This window comes from Salvelinus alpinus, chromosome 24 (genome assembly GCF_045679555.1).
Source record: "Salvelinus alpinus chromosome 24, SLU_Salpinus.1, whole genome shotgun sequence".
NCBI lineage: Eukaryota > Metazoa > Chordata > Actinopteri > Salmoniformes > Salmonidae > Salvelinus > Salvelinus alpinus.
Genome location: NC_092109.1, coordinates 47,435,028 through 47,454,835, shown reverse-complemented (window position 1 = coordinate 47,454,835; position 19,808 = coordinate 47,435,028). Strand labels below are relative to the sequence as shown.

Genomic DNA, 19,808 nt, shown 5'->3' with positions numbered 1-19,808 from the left:
TTTGGTGAAAAACTAATTCTGATTGTCTGGGCCTGGCTCCCTAGTAGGTGGGCCTATGCCCTCCCAGACCCACCCATGACTGTGCCCCTGCCCAGTCATGTGAAATCCATAGATTAGGAACTAATTAATTAATTTAAATTGACTGATTTTCCTTATATGAACTGTAACTCAGTAAAATTGTTTCATGTTGCGTTTATATTTTTGTTCAGTGTATATTATATAATAATAAATATATAATAATATACACTGTACATCCGTGGTTCTCAACTGCCTCGGGACCCAAAGAGAACCAGGTTGTCTCATGTAAATTCATTATCATTTTTACACACTTTTTACCTGGTTTAAGTTCATACTTAATAAGAAAGTATTTTTTTAATTGTAAAATAAATAAATAATAATAACGTTTGTATAAATGTTTTACTCAGACACCAGCGACCCATTCATACATGACATGTTTACATCTTTTGCTAATGATACATCTGTCAGTTGATATCTGTCCTGTACATAATATAGAAACCATCTCCACTACAGTTTGACATCTCTGTGTGTTTGGATGTGATGTAACCATAGCAACATCTAAACATGTGACCACTGTGTGTTCTGCTGTAGATGGAGAACATTCTGCTCACAGATCAAGGTAAACTCACCCTGTGTGTGTGTGTGTGTGTGTGTGTGTGTGTGTGTGTGTGTGTGTGTCTGTGTGTGTGTCTGTGTGTGTGTCTGTGTGTGTGTCTGTGTCTGTGTCTGTGTCTGTGTCTGTGTCTCTCTGTGTGTGTGTCAGAGAGAGATCCTCCATTGAGTCTTACCATCCAGGAGTAAAGGCCCAATCTGCTATAGTATGTCAGCACTTAAAAGACATGTACATAAATCTGGTGTATGGTTTACCTCATACGTTGTGTTCTGGTATCATTTTAAATTGAGAACATACACTCGGTGGACAGTTTATTAGGTACACCACCCTATACAGGAAAATGGTTAGCTCCTACAGACAGGGAGTTACGTGGTCGTAGCTTGCGAGATAAAGCAGGCAGACAAGCATCGAGGCATTCAGTTACTGGTCCATCGGACAGTTTATTAGGTACACCGTCCCATTCACCACAATGGATCGCTCCTACAGACAGGCATTGAGGCATTCAGTTACTGTTCCATTGACCGTTAGAATGGACAGAACTAGTGACCTAACAGACTGAGCGTGGTATGATTGTCGGCGTCAGGCGCGCAGGATCCAGTATCTCAGAAACGGCCTTCTTGGCTTTTCACCCACGAGAGGGTCTAGGGTTTACCGAGAATGGCACGACAAACAAAAATCATCCGGTCAGCGGCAGTCCTGGGGATGAAAACAGCTCGTTGATGAGAGTGGTTGAAGGAGAATAGCAAGCTAACGGGCGGGCCACAAACGGGCGGGCCGCTAACGGGCGGGCCGCAAACGGGCGGGCCGCAAACGGGCGGGCCGCTAACGGGCGGGCCGCAAACGGGCGGGCCGCTAACGGGCAAATAACGGCACAGTACGGCATCTTGGAATGCACAACTCGTTAATCCTTGTCACTGATTTATTTTACCTTTATTTAACTAGGCAGTTAAGAACAAATTATTTTTGAGAACGTGTGAGTTTAGCTATTCTCTGCTACAGATGCACATAAGGCCAGTAATGAATGCCATATGATAAGCTGCTAAATGGATTCACGTAGCTGATATCTGGAGAGAGAGTGACAATCAAATTAAACAGATTAGAGATTTCACAACCAGACATAAAGGACATGCTAATTGGACAATACACCACAACCAGACATAAAGGACATGCTAATTGGACAATACACCACAACCAGACATAAAGGACATGCTAATTGGACAATACAACACAACCAGACATAAAATGCATGCTAATTGGACAATACAACACAACCAGACATAAAGGACATGCTAATGGGACAATACAACACAACCAGACATAAAGGACATGCTAATTGGACAATACAACACAACCAGACATAAAATGCATGCTAATTGGACAATACAACACAACCAGACATAAAGGACATGCTAATTGGACAATACAACACAACCAGACAAAAAGGACATGCTAATTGGACAATACAACACAACCAGACATAAAGGACATGCTAATTGGAGAATACACCACAACCAGACATAAAGGACATGCTAATTGGAGAATACACCACAACCAGACATAAAGGACATGCTAATTGGACAATACACCACAACCAGACATAAAGGACATGCTAATTGGACAATACAACACAACCAGACATAAAGGACATGCTAATTGGAGAATACACCACAACCAGACATAAAGGACATGCTAATTGGAGAATACACCACAACCAGACATAAAGGACATGCTAATTGGAGAATACACCACAACCAGACATAAAGGACATGCTAATTGGAGAATACACCACAACCAGACATAAAGGACATGCTAATTGGAGAATACAACACAACCAGACATAAAGGACATGCTAATTGGAGAATACACCACAACCAGACATAAAGGACATGCTAATTGGAGAATACACCACAACCAGACATAAAGGACATGCTAATTGGAGAATACACCACAACCAGACATAAAGGACATGCTAATTGGAGAATACACCACAACCAGACATAAAGGACATGCTAATTGGAGAATACACCACAACCAGACATAAAGGACATGCTAATTGGAGAATACACCACAACCAGACATAAAGGACATGCTAATTGGAGAATACACCACAACCAGACATAAAGGACATGCTAATTGGAGAATACACCACAACCAGACATAAAGGACATGCTAATTGGAGAATACACCACAACCAGACATAAAGGACATGCTAATTGGAGAATACACCACAACCAGACATAAAGGACATGCTAATTGGAGAATACACCACAACCAGACATAAAGGACATGCTAATTGGAGAATACACCACAACCAGACATAAAGGACATGCTAATTGGAGAATACACCACAACCAGACATAAAGGACATGCTAATTGGAGAATACACCACAACCAGACATAAAGGACATGCTAATTGGAGAATACACCACAACCAGACATAAAGGACATGCTAATTGGAGAATACACCACAACCAGACATAAAGGACATGCTAATTGGAGAATACACCACAACCAGACATAAAGGACATGCTAATTGGAGAATACACCACAACCAGACATAAAGGACATGCTAATTGGAGAATACACCACAACCAGACATAAAGGACATGCTAATTGGAGAATACACCACAACCAGACATAAAGGACATGCTAATTGGAGAATACACCACAACCAGACATAAAGGACATGCTAATTGGAGAATACACCACAACCAGACATAAAGGACATGCTAATTGGAGAATACACCACAACCAGACATAAAGGACATGCTAATTGGAGAATACACCACAACCAGACATAAAGGACATGCTAATTGGAGAATACACCACAACCAGACATAAAGGACATGCTAATTGGAGAATACACCACAACCAGACATAAAGGACATGCTAATTGGAGAATACACCACAACCAGACATAAAGGACATGCTAATTGGAGAATACACCACAACCAGACATAAAGGACATGCTAATTGGAGAATACACCACAACCAGACATAAAGGACATGCTAATTGGAGAATACACCACAACCAGACATAAAGGACATGCTAATTGGAGAATACACCACAACCAGACATAAAGGACATGCTAATTGGAGAATACACCACAACCAGACATAAAGGACATGCTAATTGGAGAATACACCACAACCAGACATAAAGGACATGCTAATTGGAGAATACACCACAACCAGACATAAAGGACATGCTAATTGGAGAATACACCACAACCAGACATAAAGGACATGCTAATTGGAGAATACACCACAACCAGACATAAAGGACATGCTAATTGGAGAATACACCACAACCAGACATAAAGGACATGCTAATTGGAGAATACACCACAACCAGACATAAAGGACATGCTAATTGGAGAATACACCACAACCAGACATAAAGGACATGCTAATTGGAGAATACACCACAACCAGACATAAAGGACATGCTAATTGGAGAATACACCACAACCAGACATAAAGGACATGCTAATTGGAGAATACACCACAACCAGACATAAAGGACATGCTAATTGGAGAATACACCACAACCAGACATAAAGGACATGCTAATTGGAGAATACACCACAACCAGACATAAAGGACATGCTAATTGGAGAATACACCACAACCAGACATAAAGGACATGCTAATTGGAGAATACACCACAACCAGACATAAAGGACATGCTAATTGGAGAATACACCACAACCAGACATAAAGGACATGCTAATTGGAGAATACACCACAACCAGACATAAAGGACATGCTAATTGGAGAATACACCACAACCAGACATAAAGGACATGCTAATTGGAGAATACACCACAACCAGACATAAAGGACATGCTAATTGGAGAATACACCACAACCAGACATAAAGGACATGCTAATTGGAGAATACACCACAACCAGACATAAAGGACATGCTAATTGGAGAATACACCACAACCAGACATAAAGGACATGCTAATTGGAGAATACACCACAACCAGACATAAAGGACATGCTAATTGGAGAATACACCACAACCAGACATAAAGGACATGCTAATTGGAGAATACACCACAACCAGACATAAAGGACATGCTAATTGGAGAATACACCACAACCAGACATAAAGGACATGCTAATTGGAGAATACACCACAACCAGACATAAAGGACATGCTAATTGGAGAATACACCACAACCAGACATAAAGGACATGCTAATTGGAGAATACACCACAACCAGACATAAAGGACATGCTAATTGGAGAATACACCACAACCAGACATAAAGGACATGCTAATTGGAGAATACACCACAACCAGACATAAAGGACATGCTAATTGGAGAATACACCACAACCAGACATAAAGGACATGCTAATTGGAGAATACACCACAACCAGACATAAAGGACATGCTAATTGGAGAATACACCACAACCAGACATAAAGGACATGCTAATTGGAGAATACACCACAACCAGACATAAAGGACATGCTAATTGGAGAATACACCACAACCAGACAAAAAGGACATGCTAATTGGAGAATACACCACAACCAGACATAAAGGACATGCTAATTGGAGAATACACCACAACCAGACATAAAGGACATGCTAATTGGAGAATACACCACAACCAGACATAAAGGACATGCTAATTGGAGAATACACCACAACCAGACATAAAGGACATGCTAATTGGAGAATACACCACAACCAGACATAAAGGACATGCTAATTGGAGAATACACCACAACCAGACATAAAGGACATGCTAATTGGAGAATACACCACAACCAGACATAAAGGACATGCTAATTGGAGAATACACCACAACCAGACATAAAGGACATGCTAATTGGAGAATACACCACAACCAGACATAAAGGACATGCTAATTGGAGAATACACCACAACCAGACATAAAGGACATGCTAATTGGAGAATACACCACAACCAGACATAAAGGACATGCTAATTGGAGAATACACCACAACCAGACATAAAGGACATGCTAATTGGAGAATACACCACAACCAGACATAAAGGACATGCTAATTGGAGAATACACCACAACCAGACATAAAGGACATGCTAATTGGAGAATACACCACAACCAGACATAAAGGACATGCTAATTGGAGAATACACCACAACCAGACATAAAGGACATGCTAATTGGAGAATACACCACAACCAGACATAAAGGACATGCTAATTGGAGAATACACCACAACCAGACATAAAGGACATGCTAATTGGAGAATACACCACAACCAGACATAAAGGACATGCTAATTGGAGAATACACCACAACCAGACATAAAGGACATGCTAATTGGAGAATACACCACAACCAGACATAAAGGACATGCTAATTGGAGAATACACCACAACCAGACATAAAGGACATGCTAATTGGAGAATACACCACAACCAGACATAAAGGACATGCTAATTGGAGAATACACCACAACCAGACAAAAAGGACATGCTAATTGGAGAATACACCACAACCAGACATAAAGGACATGCTAATTGGAGAATACACCACAACCAGACATAAAGGACATGCTAATTGGAGAATACACCACAACCAGACATAAAGGACATGCTAATTGGAGAATACACCACAACCAGACATAAAGGACATGCTAATTGGAGAATACACCACAACCAGACATAAAGGACATGCTAATTGGAGAATACACCACAACCAGACATAAAGGACATGCTAATTGGAGAATACACCACAACCAGACATAAAGGACATGCTAATTGGAGAATACACCACAACCAGACAAAAAGGACATGCTAATTGGAGAATACACCACAACCAGACATAAAGGACATGCTAATTGGAGAATACACCACAACCAGACATAAAGGACATGCTAATTGGAGAATACACCACAACCAGACATAAAGGACATGCTAATTGGAGAATACACCACAACCAGACATAAAGGACATGCTAATTGGAGAATACACCACAACCAGACATAAAGGACATGCTAATTGGAGAATACACCACAACCAGACATAAAGGACATGCTAATTGGAGAATACACCACAACCAGACATAAAGGACATGCTAATTGGACAATACACCACAACCAGACATAAAGGACATGCTAATTGGACAATACACCACAACCAGACATAAAGGACATGCTAATTGGACAATACACCACAACCAGACATAAAGGACATGCTAATTGGAGAATACACCACAACCAGACATAAAGGACATGCTAATTGGAGAATACACCACAACCAGACATAAAGGACATGCTAATTGGAGAATACACCACAACCAGACATAAAGGACATGCTAATTGGAGAATACACCACAACCAGACATAAAGGACATGCTAATTGGAGAATACACCACAACCAGACAAAAAGGACATGCTAATTGGAGAATACACCACAACCAGACATAAAGGACATGCTAATTGGAGAATACACCACAACCAGACATAAAGGACATGCTAATTGGAGAATACACCACAACCAGACATAAAGGACATGCTAATTGGAGAATACACCACAACCAGACATAAAGGACATGCTAATTGGAGAATACACCACAACCAGACATAAAGGACATGCTAATTGGAGAATACACCACAACCAGACATAAAGGACATGCTAATTGGAGAATACACCACAACCAGACATAAAGGACATGCTAATTGGAGAATACACCACAACCAGACATAAAGGACATGCTAATTGGAGAATACACCACAACCAGACATAAAGGACATGCTAATTGGAGAATACACCACAACCAGACATAAAGGACATGCTAATTGGAGAATACACCACAACCAGACATAAAGGACATGCTAATTGGAGAATACACCACAACCAGACATAAAGGACATGCTAATTGGACAATACACCACAACCAGACATAAAGGACATGCTAATTGGACAATACACCACAACCAGACATAAAGGACATGCTAATTGGACAATACAACACAACCAGACATAAAGGACATGCTAATTGGAGAATACACCACAACCAGACATAAAGGACATGCTAATTGGACAATACAACACAACCAGACATAAAGGACATGCTAATTGGACAATACAACACAACCAGACATAAAGGACATGCTAATTGGAGAATACACCACAACCAGACAAAAAGGACATGCTAATTGGAGAATACACCACAACCAGACATAAAGGACATGCTAATTGGAGAATACACCACAACCAGACATAAAGGATATGCTAATTGGAGAATACACCACAACCAGACATAAAGGACATGCTAATTGGAGAATACACCACAACCAGACATAAAGGACATGCTAATTGGAGAATACACCACAACCAGACATAAAGGACATGCTAATTGGAGAATACACCACAACCAGACATAAAGGACATGCTAATTGGAGAATACACCACAACCAGACATAAAGGACATGCTAATTGGAGAATACACCACAACCAGACATAAAGGACATGCTAATTGGACAATACACCACAACCAGACATAAAGGACATGCTAATTGGACAATACACCACAACCAGACATAAAGGACATGCTAATTGGAGAATACACCACAACCAGACATAAAGGACATGCTAATTGGACAATACACCACAACCAGACATAAAGGACATGCTAATTGGACAATACACCACAACCAGACATAAAGGACATGCTAATTGGACAATACACCACAACCAGACATAAAGGACATGCTAATTGGACAATACACCACAACCAGACATAAAGGACATGCTAATTGGACAATACACCACAACCAGACATAAAGGACATGCTAATTGGAGAATACACCACAACCAGACATAAAGGACATGCTAATTGGAGAATACACCACAACCAGACATAAAGGACATGCTAATTGGAGAATACACCACAACCAGACATAAAGGACATGCTAATTGGAGAATACACCACAACCAGACATAAAGGACATGCTAATTGGAGAATACACCACAACCAGACATAAAGGACATGCTAATTGGAGAATACACCACAACCAGACATAAAGGACATGCTAATTGGAGAATACACCACAACCAGACATAAAGGACATGCTAATTGGAGAATACACCACAACCAGACATAAAGGACATGCTAATTGGAGAATACACCACAACCAGACATAAAGGACATTCTAATTGGACAATACACCACAACCAGACATAAAGGACATGCTAATTGGACAATACACCACAACCAGACATAAAGGACATGCTAATTGGAGAATACACCACAACCAGACATAAAGGACATGCTAATTGGACAATACAACACAACCAGACATAAAGGACATGCTAATTGGACAATACACCACAACCAGACATAAAGGACATGCTAATTGGACAATACACCACAACCAGACATAAAGGACATGCTAATTGGACAATACACCACAACCAGACATAAAGGACATGCTAATTGGACAATACACCACAACCAGACATAAAGGACATGCTAATTGGACAATACAACACAACCAGACATAAAGGACATGCTAATTGGACAATACAACACAACCAGACATAAAGGACATGCTAATTGGACAATACAACACAACCAGACATAAAGGACATGCTAATTGGACAATACAACACAACCAGACATAAAGGACATGCTAATTGGACAATACAACACAACCAGACATAAAGGACATGCTAATTGGACAATACAACACAACCAGACATAAAGGACATGCTAATTGGACAATACAACACAACCAGACATAAAGGACATGCTAATTGGACAATACAACACAACCAGACATAAAGGACATGCTAATTGGAGAATACAACACAACCAGACATAAAGGACATGCTAATTGGAGAATACAACACCACCAGACATAAAGGACATGCTAATTGGACAATACAACACCACCAGACATAAAGGACATGCTAATTGGACAATACAACACAACCAGACATAAAGGACATGCTAATTGGACAATACAACACAACCAGACATAAAGGACATGCTAATTGGACAATACAACACAACCAGACATAAAGGACATGCTAATGGGACAATACACCACAACCAGACATAAAGGACATGCTAATGGGACAATACACCACAACCAGACATAAAGGACATGCTAATGGGAGAATACACCACAACCAGACATAAAGGACATGCTAATGGGAGAATACACCACAACCAGACATAAAGGACATGCTAATTGGAGAATACACCACAACCAGACATAAAGGACATGCTAATTGGAGAATACACCACAACCAGACATAAAGGACATGCTAATTGGAGAATACACGACAACCAGACAAAAAGGACATGCTAATTGGAGAATACACCACAACCAGACATAAAGGACATGCTAATTGGAGAATACACCACAACCAGACATAAAGGACATGCTAATTGGAGAATACACCACAACCAGACATAAAGGACATGCTAATTGGAGAATACACCACAACCAGACATAAAGGACATGCTAATTGGAGAATACACCACAACCAGACATAAAGGACATGCTAATTGGAGAATACACGACAACCAGACAAAAAGGACATGCTAATTGGAGAATACACCACAACCAGACATAAAGGACATGCTAATTGGAGAATACACCACAACCAGACATAAAGGACATGCTAATTGGAGAATACACCACAACCAGACATAAAGGACATGCTAATTGGAGAATACACCACAACCAGACATAAAGGACATGCTAATTGGAGAATACACCACAACCAGACATAAAGGACATGCTAATTGGAGAATACACCACAACCAGACATAAAGGACATGCTAATTGGAGAATACACCACAACCAGACATAAAGGACATGCTAATTGGAGAATACACCACAACCAGACATAAAGGACATGCTAATTGGAGAATACACCACAACCAGACATAAAGGACATGCTAATTGGAGAATACACCACAACCAGACATAAAGGACATGCTAATTGGACAATACACCACAACCAGACATAAAGGACATGCTAATTGGACAATACACCACAACCAGACATAAAGGACATGCTAATTGGAGAATACACCACAACCAGACATAAAGGACATGCTAATTGGACAATACACCACAACCAGACATAAAGGACATGCTAATTGGACAATACACCACAACCAGACATAAAGGACATGCTAATTGGACAATACACCACAACCAGACATAAAGGACATGCTAATTGGACAATACACCACAACCAGACATAAAGGACATGCTAATTGGACAATACACCACAACCAGACATAAAGGACATGCTAATTGGAGAATACACCACAACCAGACATAAAGGACATGCTAATTGGAGAATACACCACAACCAGACATAAAGGACATGCTAATTGGAGAATACACCACAACCAGACATAAAGGACATGCTAATTGGAGAATACACCACAACCAGACATAAAGGACATGCTAATTGGAGAATACACCACAACCAGACATAAAGGACATGCTAATTGGAGAATACACCACAACCAGACATAAAGGACATGCTAATTGGAGAATACACCACAACCAGACATAAAGGACATGCTAATTGGAGAATACACCACAACCAGACATAAAGGACATGCTAATTGGAGAATACACCACAACCAGACATAAAGGACATTCTAATTGGACAATACACCACAACCAGACATAAAGGACATGCTAATTGGACAATACACCACAACCAGACATAAAGGACATGCTAATTGGACAATACACCACAACCAGACATAAAGGACATGCTAATTGGACAATACAACACAACCAGACATAAAGGACATGCTAATTGGACAATACACCACAACCAGACATAAAGGACATGCTAATTGGACAATACACCACAACCAGACATAAAGGACATGCTAATTGGACAATACACCACAACCAGACATAAAGGACATGCTAATTGGACAATACACCACAACCAGACATAAAGGACATGCTAATTGGACAATACACCACAACCAGACATAAAGGACATGCTAATTGGACAATACAACACAACCAGACATAAAGGACATGCTAATTGGACAATACAACACAACCAGACATAAAGGACATGCTAATTGGACAATACAACACAACCAGACATAAAGGACATGCTAATTGGACAATACAACACAACCAGACATAAAGGACATGCTAATTGGACAATACAACACAACCAGACATAAAGGACATGCTAATTGGACAATACAACACAACCAGACATAAAGGACATGCTAATTGGACAATACAACACAACCAGACATAAAGGACATGCTAATTGGACAATACAACACAACCAGACATAAAGGACATGCTAATTGGAGAATACAACACAACCAGACATAAAGGACATGCTAATTGGAGAATACAACACCACCAGACATAAAGGACATGCTAATTGGACAATACAACACCACCAGACATAAAGGACATGCTAATTGGACAATACAACACAACCAGACATAAAGGACATGCTAATTGGACAATACAACACAACCAGACATAAAGGACATGCTAATTGGACAATACAACACAACCAGACATAAAGGACATGCTAATGGGACAATACACCACAACCAGACATAAAGGACATGCTAATGGGACAATACACCACAACCAGACATAAAGGACATGCTAATGGGAGAATACACCACAACCAGACATAAAGGACATGCTAATGGGAGAATACACCACAACCAGACATAAAGGACATGCTAATTGGAGAATACACCACAACCAGACATAAAGGACATGCTAATTGGAGAATACACCACAACCAGACATAAAGGACATGCTAATTGGAGAATACACGACAACCAGACAAAAAGGACATGCTAATTGGAGAATACACGACAACCAGACATAAAGGACATGCTAATTGGAGAATACACCACAACCAGACATAAAGGACATGCTAATTGGAGAATACACCACAACCAGACATAAAGGACATGCTAATTGGAGAATACACCACAACCAGACATAAAGGACATGCTAATTGGAGAATACACCACAACCAGACATAAAGGACATGCTAATTGGAGAATACACCACAACCAGACATAAAGGACACGCTAATTGGACAATACACCACAACCAGACATAAAGGACACGCTAATTGGACAATACACCACAACCAGACATAAAGGACACGCTAATTGGACAATACACCACAACCAGACATAAAGGACACGCTAATTGGAGAATACACCACAACCAGACATAAAGGACACGCTAATTGGAGAATACACCACAACCAGACATAAAGGACATGCTAATTGGAGAATACACCACAACCAGACATAAAGGACATGCTAATTGGAGAATACACCACAACCAGACATAAAGGACATGCTAATTGGAGAATACACCACAACCAGACATAAAGGACATGCTAATTGGAGAATACACCACAACCAGACATAAAGGACATGCTAATTGGAGAATACACCACAACCAGACATAAAGGACATGCTAATTGGAGAATACACCACAACCAGACATAAAGGACATGCTAATTGGAGAATACACCACAACCAGACATAAAGGACATGCTAATTGGAGAATACACCACAACCATACATAAAGGACATGCTAATTGGAGAATACACCACAACCAGACATAAAGGACATGCTAATTGGAGAATACACCACAACCAGACATAAAGGACATGCTAATTGGAGAATACACCACAACCAGACATAAAGGACATGCTAATTGGAGAATACACCACAACCAGACATAAAGGACATGCTAATTGGAGAATACACCACAACCAGACATAAAGGACATGCTAATTGGAGAATACACCACAACCAGACATAAAGGACATGCTAATTGGAGAATACACCACAACCAGACATAAAGGACATGCTAATTGGAGAATACACCACAACCAGACATAAAGGACATGCTAATTGGAGAATACACCACAACCAGACATAAAGGACATGCTAATTGGAGAATACACCACAACCAGACATAAAGGACATGCTAATTGGACAATACACCACAACCAGACATAAAGGACATGCTAATTGGAGAATACACCACAACCAGACATAAAGGACATGCTAATTGGAGAATACACCACAACCAGACATAAAGGACATGCTAATTGGACAATACACCACAACCAGACATAAAGGACATGCTAATTGGACAATACACCACAACCAGACATAAAGGACATGCTAATTGGAGAATACACCACAACCAGACATAAAGGACATGCTAATTGGACAATACAACACAACCAGACATAAAGGACATGCTAATTGGACAATACACCACAACCAGACATAAAGGACATGCTAATTGGACAATACACCACAACCAGACATAAAGGACATGCTAATTGGACAATACACCACAACCAGACATAAAGGACATGCTAATTGGACAATACACCACAACCAGACATAAAGGACATGCTAATTGGAGAATACACCACAACCAGACATAAAGGACATGCTAATTGGAGAATACACCACAACCAGACATAAAGGACATGCTAATTGGACAATACAACACAACCAGACATAAAGGACATGCTAATTGGACAATACAACACAACCAGACATAAAGGACATGCTAATTGGACAATACAACACAACCAGACATAAAGGACACGCTAATTGGACAATACAACACAACCAGACATAAAGGACACGCTAATTGGACAATACAACACAACCAGACATAAAGGACACGCTAATTGGACAATACAACACAACCAGACATAAAGGACACGCTAATTGGACAATACACCACAACCAGACATAAAGGACACGCTAATTGGACAATACAACACAACCAGACATAAAGGACACGCTAATTGGACAATACAACACAACCAGACATAAAGGACACGCTAATTGGACAATACACCACAACCAGACATAAAGGACACGCTAATTGGACAATACACCACAACCAGACATAAAGGACACGCTAATTGGAGAATACACCACAACCAGACATAAAGGACACGCTAATTGGACAATACAACACAACCAGACATAAAGGACATGCTAATTGGACAATACAACACAACCAGACATAAAGGACATGCTAATTGGACAATACAACACAACCAGACATAAAGGACATGCTAATTGGACAATACAACACAACCAGACATAAAGGACATGCTAATTGGACAATACAACACAACCAGACATAAAGGACATGCTAATTGGACAATACAACACAACCAGACATAAAGGACATGCTAATTGGAGAATACAACACAACCAGACATAAAGGACATGCTAATTGGAGAATACACCACAACCAGACATAAAGGACATGCTAATTGGAGAATACACCACAACCAGACATAAAGGACATGCTAATTGGACAATACAACACCACCAGACATAAAGGACATGCTAATTGGACAATACAACACAACCAGACATAAAGGACATGCTAATTGGACAATACAACACAACCAGACATAAAGGACATGCTAATTGGACAATACAACACAACCAGACATAAAGGACATGCTAATTGGACAATACAACACAACCAGACATAAAGGACATGCTAATTGGACAATACAACACAACCAGACATAAAGGACATGCTAATGGGACAATACACCACAACCAGACATAAAGGACATGCTAATGGGACAATACACCACAACCAGACATAAAGGACATGCTAATGGGAGAATACACCACAACCAGACATAAAGGACATGCTAATGGGAGAATACACCACAACCAGACATAAAGGACATGCTAATGGGAGAATACACCACAACCAGACATAAAGGACATGCTAATTGGAGAATACACCACAACCAGACATAAAGGACATGCTAATTGGAGAATACACCACAACCAGACATAAAGGACATGCTAATTGGAGAATACACCACAACCAGACATAAAGGACATGCTAATTGGAGAATACACCACAACCAGACAAAAAGGACATGCTAATTGGAGAATACACCACAACCAGACATAAAGGACATGCTAATTGGAGAATACACCACAACCAGACATAAAGGACATGCTAATTGGAGAATACACCACAACCAGACATAAAGGACATGCTAATTGGAGAATACACCACAACCAGACATAAAGGACATGCTAATTGGAGAATACACCACAACCAGACATAAAGGACATGCTAATTGGAGAATACACCACAACCAGACATAAAGGACATGCTAATTGGAGAATACACCACAACCAGACATAAAGGACATGCTAATTGGAGAATACACCACAACCAGACATAAAGGACATGCTAATTGGAGAATACACCACAACCAGACATAAAGGACATGCTAATTGGAGAATACACCACAACCAGACATAAAGGACATGCTAATTGGACAATACACCACAACCAGACATAAAGGACATGCTAATTGGACAATACACCACAACCAGACATAAAGGACATGCTAATTGGACAATACACCACAACCAGACATAAAGGACATGCTAATTGGACAATACACCACAACCAGACATAAAGGACATGCTAATTGGACAATACACCACAACCAGACATAAAGGACATGCTAATTGGAGAATACACCACAACCAGACATAAAGGACATGCTAATTGGAGAATACACCACAACCAGACATAAAGGACATGCTAATTGGAGAATACACCACAACCAGACATAAAGGACATGCTAATTGGAGAATACACCACAACCAGACATAAAGGACATGCTAATTGGAGAATACACCACAACCAGACATAAAGGACATGCTAATTGGAGAATACACCACAACCAGACATAAAGGACATGCTAATTGGACAATACACCACAACCAGACATAAAGGACATGCTAATTGGAGAATACACCACAACCAGACATAAAGGACATGCTAATTGGAGTATACACCACAACCAGACATAAAGGACATGCTAATTGGAGAATACACCACAACCAGACATAAAGGACATGCTGATTGGAGAATACACCACAACCAGACATAAAGGACATGCTAATTGGAGAATACACCACAACCAGACATAAAGGACATGCTAATTGGAGAATACACCACAACCAGACATAAAGGACATGCTAATTGGAGAATACACCACAACCAGACATAAAGGACATGCTAATTGGAGAATACACCACAACCAGACATAAAGGACATGCTAATTGGAGAATACACCACAACCAGACATAAAGGACATGCTAATTGGAGAATACACCACAACCAGACATAAAGGACATGCTAATTGGACAATACACCACAACCAGACATAAAGGACATGCTAATTGGAGAATACACCCCAACCAGACATAAAGGACATGCTAATTGGAGAATACACCACAACCAGACATAAAGGACATGCTAATTGGACAATACAACACAACCAGACATAAAGGACATGCTAATTGGACAATACACCACAACCAGACATAAAGGACATGCTAATTGGACAATACACCACAACCAGACATAAAGGACATGCTAATTGGGCAATACACCACAACCAGACATAAAGGACATGCTAATTGGACAATACACCACAACCAGACATAAAGGACATGCTAATTGGAGAATACACCACAACCAGACATAAAGGACATGCTAATTGGACAATACACCACAACCAGACATAAAGGACATGCTAATTGGACAATACAACACAACCAGACATAAAGGACATGCTAATTGGACAATACAACACAACCAGACATAAAGGACATGCTAATTGGACAATACAACACAACCAGACATAAAGGACATGCTAATTGGACAATACAACACAACCAGACATAAAGGACATGCTAATTGGAGAATACACCACAACCAGACATAAAGGACATGCTAATTGGGCAATACACCACAACCAGACATAAAGGACATGCTAATTGGACAATACAACACAACCAGACATAAAGGACATGCTAATTGGACAATACAACACAACCAGACATAAAGGACATGCTAATTGGACAATACAACACAACCAGACATAAAGGACATGCTAATTGGACAATACAACACAACCAGACATAAAGGACATGCTAATTGGACAATACAACACAACCAGACATAAAGGACATGCTAATTGGAGAATACACCACAACCAGACATAAAGGACATGCTAATGGGACATTACTTCCGGCGCCGAAAAGAGATGGCCGCCTCGCTTCGCGTTCCTTGGAAAATATGCAGTTTTTTGTTTTTTTATGTGTTATTTCTTACATCGGTACCCCAGGTAATCTTAGGTTTCATTACATACAGTCGGGAGGAACTACTGAATATACGATTAACGTCAACTCATCATCGTTCCTACCAGGAATATGACTTTCCCGAAACGGATCCAGTGTTTTGCCTTCCACCCAATACAATGGATCTGATCCCAGCCGGCGACCCTGTGCGACGCCGAAAAAGGGGCAAACGAGGCGGTCTCGTGGTCAGGCTTCGGAGACGGGCACATCGCGCTCCACTCCCTAGCATACTACTCGCCAATGTCCAGTCTCTTGACAATAAGGTTGATGAAATCCGAGCACGGGTAGCATTCCAGAGAGACATCAGGGATTGCAACGTGCTCTGCTTCACGGAAACATGGCTAACTCAAGGGACGCTAACGGAGTCGGTGCAGCCAGCTGGTTTCTTCATGCATTGCGCCGACAGAAACAAACATCTTTCCGGTAAGAAGAGGGGCGGGGGGGTATGCCTTATGATTAACGAGAAGTGGTGTGATCATCATAACAACACACAGGAACTCAAGTCATTCTGTTCACCTGATCTAGAACTCCTCACAATCAAATGTCGACCGCATTATCTACCAAGGGAATTCTCTTCAATCATAATCACAGCCGTATATATTCCCCCCCAAGCAGACACATCGATGGCCCTGAACGAACTTTATCTGACTCTTTGTAAACTGGAAACCACACACCCTGAGGCTGCATTCATCGTAGCTGGGGATTTTAACAAGGCTAATCTAAAAACAAAACTCCCTAAATTCTATCAGCATATCGATTGTGCTACCAGGGCTGGAAAAACCCTAGATCATTGTTATACTAATTTCCGCGACGCATATAAGGCCCTCCCCCGCCCCCCTTTCGGAAAAGCTGACCACGACTCCATTTTGTTGATTCCAGCCTACAAACAGAAACTCAAACAACAAGCTCCCGCGCTCAGGTCTGTTCAACGCTGGTCCGACCAATCTGAATCCACGCTTCAAGACTGCTTCGATCACGCGGATTGGAATATGTTCCGCATCGCGTCCAACAACAATATTGACGAATATGCTGATTCGGTGAGCGAGTTCATTAGGAAGTGCATTGACGATGTCGTACCCACAGCAACGATAAAAACATTCCCAAACCAGAAACCGTGGATTGACGGCAGCATTCGCGTGAAACTGAAAGCGCGAACCACTGCTTTTAACCAGGGCAAGGTGACCGGAAGCATGACCGAATACAAACAGTGTAGCTATTCTCTCTGCAAGGCAATCAAACAGGCTAAGTCCCAGTACAGAGACAAAATCGAGTCGCAATTCAACAGCTCAGACACAAGAGGTATGTGGCAGGGTCTACAGTCAATCACGGATTACAAAAAGAAAACCAGCCCCGTCGCGGACCAGGATGTCTTGCTCCCAGACAGGCTAAACAACTTTTTTGCCCGCTTTGAGGACAATACAGTGCCACTGACACGGCCCCCTACCAAAACCTGCGGGCTCTCCTTCACTGCAGCCGAGGTGAGTAAAACATTTAAACGTGTTAACCCTCGCAAGGCTGCAGGCCCAGACGGCATTCCCAGCCGCGTCCTCAGAGCATGCGCAGACCAGCTGGCTGGTGTGTTTACGGACATATTCAATCAATCCTTATCCCAGTCTGCTGTTCCCACATGCTTCAAGAGGGCCACCATTGTTCCTGTTCCCAAGAAAGCTAAGGTAACTGAGCTAAACGACTACCGCCCCGTAGCACTCACTTCCGTCATCATGAAGTGCTTTGAGAGACTAGTCAAGGACCATATCACCTCCACCCTACCGGACACCCTAGACCCACTCCAATTTGCTTACCGACCCAATAGGTCCACAGACGACGCAATCGCAACCACACTGCACACTGCCCTAACCCATCTGGACAAGAGGAATACCCATGTGAGAATGCTGTTCATCGATTACAGCTCAGCATTTAA

The 19,808-nt window shown here is 41.0% G+C and overlaps 1 protein-coding gene across 1 annotated transcript in view; it reads left to right on the top strand.

The window, feature by feature from the left end:
• LOC139551666 (ribosomal protein S6 kinase-related protein-like) overlaps positions 1–19,808 on the top strand; it is a 112,005-nt gene that overhangs the window by 39,064 nt on the left and 53,133 nt on the right. The window contains exon 8 of the mRNA XM_071362948.1: positions 610–637. Coding sequence (XP_071219049.1) covers positions 610–637 — 28 coding nt within the window. The remainder of the gene's footprint in view (positions 1–609; positions 638–19,808) is intronic.